General features: G+C 35.1%; 1 protein-coding gene across 2 annotated transcripts in view; it reads right to left on the bottom strand.

The window, feature by feature from the left end:
- Positions 1–10,106, bottom strand: part of LOC106867958 (tyrosine-protein phosphatase non-receptor type 23) — a 108,264-nt gene that overhangs the window by 59,749 nt on the left and 38,409 nt on the right. For both annotated transcript variants that reach the window (XM_052969842.1, XM_052969843.1), the window contains exons 8-9: positions 7,771–7,823; positions 5,460–5,539 (exon numbers count right to left, since the gene is read on the bottom strand). In XM_052969842.1, the coding sequence (XP_052825802.1) occupies positions 5,460–5,539; positions 7,771–7,823 (133 nt within the window). The remainder of the gene's footprint in view (positions 1–5,459; positions 5,540–7,770; positions 7,824–10,106) is intronic.

Here is a 10,106-nt window from a genome sequence, read left to right as displayed (position 1 = left end):
TCTGCAAGAGATACGTTCTCAAGAGTCACTGGAATGCGGTCACGCTGGGACACACCCTTGAAAGATTAAGTTGAATAAATCTTTATATTAATAAAAATTTAGAAAAACAATTTTAGAAGAATTTTGTTTCATTCTTTATCTCTCCTGCCCAGACTTTGTTATCACTAATTTCTATAACTTTAGCATTTTCACTTATTCTTTTCAAACTTGTTTCAATTTTCAATCTTATGTAATCAACACTCAAGAATGTATTTCTGCAAAATGATATCTTAAAAATGGGTAAAGAAAGAAACAGCTAAAACAAAATTTTCCCCATGAAATGGGGGATGGTGAAATTTCTGAGGGTGAAAAAGGTATTTTGTGACATATTGGGAGGTTACTGTAATGAAAAACAAAAAGCACTTTCCAATAATTCTAGAAAGGTTCCAATTTCCTTCCCACCTGAACACTTTTTTTACGAACCAAAATAAGGGGTTTGCGGCATATTAGGTCAGGGTACTCGATTCCACGCAAAAAATCCAAGGTTTTTTTTCTTAGTGAACCATGTGTAAATTGCCAGATCCCGAAAATGTGAATATTGTTCTACAAGCTGAAAAGAAGGTAAAACCCACTGATTGTGATTGTCGCACATACAATCTTCCCATGGCATCTGAGATTGCTATTATTCAACCTGATACAGCATTAGGTCTCTTGGGTGTCATTCTTCATAAAAGAGATGGTGGTCTTCAGAAGATTCATCAGTTGCACTGTTCTTATGATCCTCCGCATTATGGGTTACCGTTTCCTTGGGGGAATGATGGGTTTCAGGTTGGTTTGAAAAGGATTGACAACCACACATTCCCACCCACTGATTTCTACTGTTATTGGTTACAGGTTAGGCAAGGTGACTGTAACATTATCATGAAGAACAGTGACACATGCAACAATATGCTGTAGATGCCCAGGCAAAAATAGAACATTGTCACCTTACTTGGGCCCAAAATAATCAAACCATGATACAAGCTAAAAAGTATAAGGAGGGTTTGAATGATGTTGTGGCTGAAGGAGATTCAGCAAATGCAAGTGGTAGAATTGTTCTTCCACCTTCAATCTATGGTTCCCCTCGCTTCTACAAGGAGTTCTTCCAGAATTCAATGATTGTGGTTCAACACATGGGAAAGCCATCTTATTTCATCACAGTAACAATCAACCCTAACTGGAATGAAAAAGAAAAGAGTCTGCACCCCAGTGAAGAATCTAAGGACCATCCTGATATTTGAACAACAGTCTTCAAGATCAAGTATGACAGCCTTGTGGATGATATAATAAACAAAATGTCTTGGGAAAATTAGTGGCTCATTCTGCCACAATAGAGTCGCAGAAACAAGGCCTCACTCATGCTCATATTCTGTTGGTAATGAATGAAGATAGCAAGTCCAAAACCGCAGATGCCATTGATCAGATGTTTACTGCGAGATTCCTGATAAAGTGACTAATTCAATTCTTAAGATCATTACATCCTGCAACATTCATGGCTCATGAGGCCAAGCTAATATGATGTCTTCATGTATGGAAGGGTTAGGACAACACCATTACTCTAAAAGTTATCCTAAGGTATTCAAACAAGCCACATTTGTTGCCAAAAATTCATTTCCTGAATATAGGAGGGATAGACAGCATGGTAATCATACAATCCAACTTAAAGGTAAAAAATTTACTGTTGATAATCATTGGAATATTCCATACAACTCTTTCCTGTCATTGAGATATCAGTGCCACATCAATTGTGAGGCTATCCACAGTGTCAAAGCTGTTAAGTATTTATATAAATACATCACGAAAGGATCAGACAAAATCACTTTCACTATTAAGGATGATCAAGGTAATTATGTCCATGCCAAAAATGAGATTGAAACTTATATTAATGCACAGTACATCTCAGCCAGTGAAGCATTCTGGAGAATTTATAAATTTCTATTACATCATTGCAAACTTCCAGTTGAGAAGCTGCCTTATCATTTACCTGGGGAACAAATGGTAGTGTATCAACGAGGACAGGAAGAAAGTGTCGTTTCTAGGGGATAGAAACTAAGCTGACTGAATATTAGAGATCCAATGGCAAAAAACATTGTATATTAATATATCAAAATATTTTACCTGGACAGACAAAAAGTGGCAAAGAAGAAAAAAAGGGGCATCTAAGCAATTTATGGGTGAATCTCTTGGACACATTCCAACAATATCTCTAAGTAGACATCAGTCTGAGTTGTATTACCTAAAAATGATCTTACATCACAAGGCTGGATCAACTTTATACAAATATTTGGGGACAATTGATGGAATTGAATTTCCAATATTCCAAGAGGCATGCAGGAAACTTGGTTTGTTAGATGAAGATGGAGAGAAAGACAAAGCTATGGAAGAGGCCTTATCCATTACATTTGGACATCAGCTATGAGAGATCTTCTGCACCATATTGTACTGCATACCAAATGATCCTCTGCAGTTCAGGGAGGAATGAAAGAATTGTCTTGCTGAGGATATCATGCATGGACATCAAGAGCAAAGCATGCATTTTGTTCTACAGAAGATCCAACAAAGACTTCAACATGAGGGCTAGGACATCCATATCAACTATGGACTTCCTAGGCCAGACCCAACTATTGTTGTCACACCAGAACTCAATAGAGTACCTATGGGCGAAACTGATTTTAATACACACCAACTGCAAGCAAACAAAGTTTTGCCAACATTGAATCCTGAGCAACTGGTTGTTTTTTTACAAAGTCATCACCCCAGTAAATGAAAATCAAAGTAGAATTTTCTATTTGAATGCAAGTGCAGGTACAGGAAAAACCTACGTCATCAACATCATACTGGATTACATTCAATCTCAAACAAAGATTGCACTTGCAACAGTCATATCTGAAATAGCAGCCACTTTACTTCACAGAGGTTGAACTCTTCATTCTAAATGCAAGATTCCTATCAATGTGACTGCTGAATCAACTTACACCTTCACAAAGAAGGATGTCATGGGTAAACTAATGCAGCAAGCTGACCTGTTAATTATTGAAAAGATAAGTATGGTGCATAAACATATCTTCGAATGCCTTAACGGGAGCTTGCAAGATGCTCAGGATTGCAAAAAGCCATTTAGTGGTCTAACAGTATTACTATCTGGTGACTGGAAGCAAGTTCTTCCTGTTGTGTGTCATGTTGCCACAAATAGTTGAGGCAACTATCAAGAGATATTATCTATGGGACTATGTAGAAACCCTGGCAATGACAACCAGTCCATGTTTATTTAATGCAGGGGAATATGATGGAAGATAGTTTTCAAACTACCTTCTTGATGCAGGAAACAATAACATTCTGAATATAGCAACTTTAGGTGTTTTCATAATTCCTCTACCAAATGAACTTTGTCTGGAATATGGTGATCTGTCTGGACTGTGATTTTGGATAAACAAATCTTCAAGGAAACTACTCAAAGCCACAATGGCTTGCAAACAGAGCCATTATCATTCGAACAAATGAAGCAGTAAGATTGGTCAATGAATTCATGTTCAACAAGTTCCCTGGTCATGAAAGAGTCTACAAAAGCTCCGATACAGTAGATAATGAACTGCAATACCCAGTCCAATTCATCGACAAACTTACCCCATCAGGCTTCCCAACATACATTTTTAAACTGAAGAAAGGCATTTGCATCCTGCTTCTAAAATCTGGATCCTCTAAACAGACATTGCAATGGTAACACTATATCATCAGCTTACATAATCATGTGATTGAAGCTGAAGTGGCTTTGGGGCCCAATGCTAGAACCAGGCTGCTTATCCCAAAGATACCTCCCATCTCAAGACCTTCAGTCCCCTTTCTCCTTTACTTACAAGCAATTTGTCAAACCAGCCTTTGCCCTTACATGCAATAAAGCACAAGGACAGACATTTGAAAAGATAGGTATATATCCACAAACACAATTCTTGGCACATGGTCAGATGTACGTTACATTATCAAAAGTGTCAAGGAAAGAAAATATAAAAATATTAACCCAGATAAATGAATAGGGCACATTTTCTGACAATTGTGTCTACGAAGAAATTCCACAGCGATGTGAAACATTCATTACTCTCTTAATTGAGATGTATTTAAGTTTCTTTTAAATTACTCGGAAAGGGACACTAGAAACACTTAAGTCTATAAGTGAATATAGTAAAACAACAATATAGCAAAACTCAACTCTTCGTATTGGTAAATGTAATTCATTAATTCCCACCAGAGCATCTATTTTCAAATTCACTTAAGCGAAGATTCATAAACATTTTCCCTTGATAGTCTCAACACTTTTCCAATTTTTATTATCTTTTTTAAATGTATCATGGATTACAGAATAAACTATAACAGTCTTTTCAATTCATGTGCATATTGTCAACTTATTTTATAATTTATGTATCATATCTATATGTATATATAATATCAATATGTGCGATACATATACCAGCAGAAAAACTGCCTAGAGGGCAGTTTTTCTGCTAGTAATAATAATAATAGGGAGAGTAACATATCAAAGGAGTTGAGTAAAATTAACAAGTCAATTTTGAGGGCTTAGTGGTTTCTAGAACAACGAGAACATTGCAAACAATTATCCAAATGTTAGGTTAGTGCTGACATGTTTTTGCTTGAATTTTCAATATGGTTGAAACTGGATTTTAGTATATAAATACTCAAAAATACTATTAAGCAAAAGAAACCCACTTAGCATCAATGAACATGGTGGCCTAACGTGTTCAATTAAAAAGCATTTTAGTATCAGATTACATTTTTATATCTAATTTCACCACTGTCTTTGATTTCTAATAATGGGAAATGTTAACATTTGAAATGTTCTTTTTTGTATCTTTTAATCTTATGTTTCTAATTAAAACAACAAAATTGGTTAAGCATCTTCAAACATATACATTTTTTCTTATTGAAAATATGTAGTAAATTGGCTATTTCATTACAGCATCAGATGGAATTCATTGCAATATTTGTTACATACCTCTGTGCTTCAAGATCAAATGCTATCAAGACCAACATTGCCTTTCAAGATCAAGAGATAACATATTAGGATTCTTTTTCTCACCTCTCTCTTTGAGGCCAAGAAAAGAACATTTACATCACAGCCCCCTCCAATCTTTTTTACCACCAATATGGACCAAATTTGAAAAAGAGAATCATTTTTTTAATGAATACATGTAAATTCACTTTTGATTTCACTCTATGAAACTGAGATTACCATACTGTTTTACTGGGTGTATGACTTACTGTTGATCCCATCACAGTAAGTCTGGGAAATCATAAAACGTGCATACGCACAACAATAACATTAATCAAGAAGATTCGAAAGTCTGAGAATCCGCATTCTAGAAAATAAAACCCTAAAAAATATCAGGATAAGGGAAAAAAAATTTTTCAATTAAATAAATCGAAATTACCTTTTACTTCAGGGAGGCATTCTAAATCGGGCACTTTTTCATGATATATAAAATCATTATCTTTCTTAGCTGAATCATATCTGAAAGTAGAAATTTATTTAACAATGATGAATTTCAATACAGAAATGATCACCTTTAAAATGTTTATATATTGCTTTATAGATTAATAGGCCTAAACACCTTAAAGAAATAGGGCAATTAGTTGCTTGGCTAGGGTACTGGACAACTAACCAAAATGTCAGTAGTTCATATTTTGGGATCAGTGCTGCATTGAGTGATCAAGACAATTCTCAACAGCCAAACTCACCAAATTCTAAGTAGGTGCCCTGAATATGTAAACAGCTGGAGGAAATGGGTACACTAAAATTGATAGAATCTCTAAGTTGTTCATTAGCCAGCCACACCAACTCTTCTTATGGGAAAGGGATTTATAAGAGTGTCTTAGTCAGGAAGGGATTTTTCATTTGTTCAAAACTATGAAAATGGCAGACAAGTACCAGTCCTTTGTGTCATTGTGATTAAGAACAGGGTCAATTATTAGATAAATACTTTGAAAACTTGATATATATTTTTATAACAACTTAAAACCTATAAAATCTGTTTGTATACATTTGTCTGTGCTCACAAGCATTCAAATGACTACCTTCATAATGTAGAACTGTTCCCCTGGATATAACTAAAAACGACATCATTATACATTAACTTCATTCTGCTGCCTCCATTTTTTCCAATATTTCCATGCCTATCTTTGCTTTTATAGCTATCACCCTCACTGTCACATCACCTTAACTAAGCTGTTCTCTATGCTATATGTCTATTTCCTCCTACTTTTCATCAAATGCTTCAGTTAGAAACTCTAAATTTCTGTTTGCTGGGTTTTTAAGATTTCATATCTATCTCTTCTAAACAGGCTTGTACATTCTTCCCTTTGCATTCACAAGCATGCTGTTTTCTGCTGAGAATATAAGTAATCTGACTTGTATGCCAACCAGATTAAAAGAGGGTTGGGTGACTGGCTGATTTCTGAAATAAGTGTTGCAGCACATCTAATCATCTGCATCACAAAACTCCAGCAGCCTTGTTCCCCTCTTCATTTCTAGAACCAAAATTGTAACCTCTGTGCATACCCTGGAATTCACTGGGATGCAGCCCAACATGTCTGTTGAAGTCACCAACCACGATAAAGTCATTGTCATCAAAGTAATCTGCAAAAGTGCCAAATAAAGTTGGTCCTTCAGTTTGTCAACCAGCCCAGATTTGGAACCTAGGCAGAAATGTCAGTTGTTTTATCCAAGATTAGTCTTATTTACCCTATGCAATTATATGACACGTGCTGGCACCAAACAAAGCTAAACAGGGTCAAAGATAAGGTTTAAATTCCACTTAAAACAGCTTAATTCACTTACATTACTACTGCCTTTGCAAAAAGCATAAGCTGTACAAATTTATATTCATACCCACCTCTACATACTCTAAGTTTATAAAAACCAACTAATTACATTAAGTTATATTAATCTTACAGCCAGTTTTCTATTGGATGATTATTATGAAATAATGTTTGAAAATCAATATTAATTTTCTTCAAGTGCTGGGACCATGTTAAAGTGCATTCAGTAAATGATTGAGAAACCATTGGAGAATATGCAGAGTTCAGCAAGCTCTTCAATGTGATTAAGAACATGACAACCCCACTCATGTTGAGCTTATAACAAAATGCACCCAATACATTCTGTTAAGTGATTGTAAAGGAATCCAGCAGGAGAAACCATGCCCAAACAGAGTAGATGATTGAGACATGATCCTTTAGCATATCTACAAGAACAATGACTACAAATAAGAACTGACTGAGGCTGCAAACACTTCCCAACCAATGCCAATGCAAAATGATGATGAGGAGGGTGATGAAAATATTCAAAACTGACAACTATGAATATGATTTTTTTTTTTTTTACAAGAGTATATTTGCAAGAAATGTGATAAAACTGAATGTGAATTTGTTCACGTGGATACAATAGCTCAAGTTTGCAATAAATGTGATAAAACTGTTATTTAGGTACTTTTTCTATTTCATAAGCAATTTAATTGAAGAGAAATGGTTGTAAGTAGGAAATGAAACAATGAAAATTTTATATGCTTCAGTAGCATAGTAGATCTTATAACAAACTCTTTGGGGGATACAAGCCAACAAAGGAACCTCCGCACAGTCATTTAACCAACTAGAAAGAAAAGGAAGCAAAAAGAAAAAGACAGTAGAGACTAGTAGAATGATTTTGGCAAAACAGATTCAATACAAAAAAAAAAGTTCACTTACTTGCCTACAACAACATCATATGTAAACTGTAATGGTTCTTGCATGTCATCAGCCTGTATAAAAGATAAGATAATTAGAATTTAAGATTAAAAAGTTTAATGCTAGTGATCCAAGTTAAAAAAGTTTAATTTACTTCATTTTAATTTCTGATTTTTCAAATATCTTATTTAATTCTCCCACTTCAAAATATTTTTGGAACTGTTCTAAAGTAAAAGAAAAATAATTGTGTAACCCCATTGTAAGCCCTGACAGATTAAGCATATGGCTCCAATATATATAAAGGCTCTGAGCTGATGAGGATCATACTGCATACTAACATGCAGTGCTTTATTTTATAAGTGGGGAGAGATGACATTCTACACATGTAGTCACTGGTTCAGGAAGCATGCTGTTTAATTCGAGGTAAACTGGCCAAGGATTAATCAACAGCATTCCTGCATTGACTATCCTGGACTACATTATGTAAAATGTTCTCTTTTCCAAACAGAAAAGTGATTGAGAGATTTGGCTGCTGAGTCCACCATGGTCAAGCAACCATGTAAAGGATTCCTCGTTAGCTTAAAGTAACAATTTTCTTGTCCAGGAAGTCCATGTCGCTTGCATGGCAAGTGAGCTCTCTATCAATGGACCACTGATACTAAAGCGATATGCCTACAGGTTCTGATGATGACCTTAACACAGAAACAATGGCTACAACTGACCACAGTAGCTCTTCTATTCCTAGTTCTGTTAGTATACAACCCAGTATAGTATTTGAGGGTTAAAGGAGGTTATTAATGTTATTGTTGTGCGTATGCTTTTCTAGATAAAGTGAGACAAAGTTTTTAGGATGATGTTATAGTAGCATTCCAGTTTGTGGTTTCAGCCCTAAAACAGACCTATGATCAAAAAGGTATTCCAGTCTTGATCATCACATATTCAAGTACACTACTGTATCTAAGATTTCATCTTTTGCCTTTTTTTTTTTTTTTTTTATAGAGAAATCTGGTTGCTATTTCTGGTAGATTAAGTGATTAAGTAGAGAATCAAAGCTTTCCTACATTTAAGATGATTGTACCCAAAACAATTTTTGACAAGTCTTGCTCGTTTTTGTTTTCTTGTGGAAGTAAGCTAATGTTTGAGAGAAAGTGATTGTTATTTCTAGCAGGTAGAGAAACCACATCGCAGTTCTGTCATTAGCTCTAGTGTGTTGCTTATATTGGGAGTGTGTTTAAATTTATGACATTAACGAGTTTCATATTACAGTCTAGTTATCTTCAAGGCCTGTATTTCTAATGTACAGCTGAGCCTTACAAACGTTAAGTGTCGTGTGTGTGCATGTGTGCGTGTGCACATACATGTACATGCATGTGTGCATATATGTGTACATGCATGTGCATGCATGCATGCATGCACATGTGTATGCATGTACATGTGTATGTGCACATGTGTATGTGCGCATGCATGTGTACGTGTATGTGTGCAAGCATGTGTACATGTGTGTGCATGCATGTATGTGTACATGTGTGTGCATGCATGTATGTGTACATGTGTGTGTGTGTATACATGTATGTGCAGGTATGTGTACACTGGAAGTGTGATTTTATGTATATTATGAAGATTTCTACTATGATTTAGATTGACCTGCATTATTGTAATTAGCAATATCATAATTCCTGCATCATTAATTATAGCATTACAATATAAATAAAGTGGTGGCAAGGTGGTAGAATTGTTAGCATGCCAGACAAACCACTTAGAATTTGAATGTAACGATGAATGAAATACTGCTAAGAAGCTCAACTTTGCCTTTCATTGTTTCAGGGTTGATAAAGTAAGTACCAGTTGATTGCTGGGGTCGGTGTAATTGACTAGTCCCCTCACCCAAAATTTTAGGTATTGTGCAATACAAATATATGATTACAATATAAATATATTTAATGCTGCTAACATTATATTGTAGTATATTTACTTTTTGCATATTAAGGGTACATACACACATTAAACACCCGAGTTAGTGTTGTGTATTTTCTGAGTGTAAAGCATTTGGGTTTTACTGTGCTGTGTATTAGCTTTTTTAGATGCTCTCTCTTAGCTCATAGTATGTTGGTTGTTTCTGCTCATGTATTTATGTAGCAAGATCACTGCTGGAGCAGAAAATTTTATTGTTGGAGGTTTCACATTGTATGTGTTCTAGTGTACTGAGATGTTTCAACTTTATCACCATTTCTAGTGTCTGTATTGTTCAGATAAATTGCTTTATAAGTTTGGTTTCTTTTATTGTTCATTATTTGTGTGTTGTCATTAGTTAACTTCCGTTTTCAGTGTTCAAGCCATGACCTTTCCAAAAAGTGTGT

The sequence above is a fragment of the Octopus bimaculoides genome, chromosome 1 (genome assembly GCF_001194135.2).
Source record: "Octopus bimaculoides isolate UCB-OBI-ISO-001 chromosome 1, ASM119413v2, whole genome shotgun sequence".
In the NCBI taxonomy this organism is placed as follows: Eukaryota; Metazoa; Mollusca; class Cephalopoda; order Octopoda; family Octopodidae; genus Octopus; species Octopus bimaculoides.
Note: the sequence above shows the minus strand (reverse complement) of the source record. Positions and strands in the feature narration are given on the sequence as shown.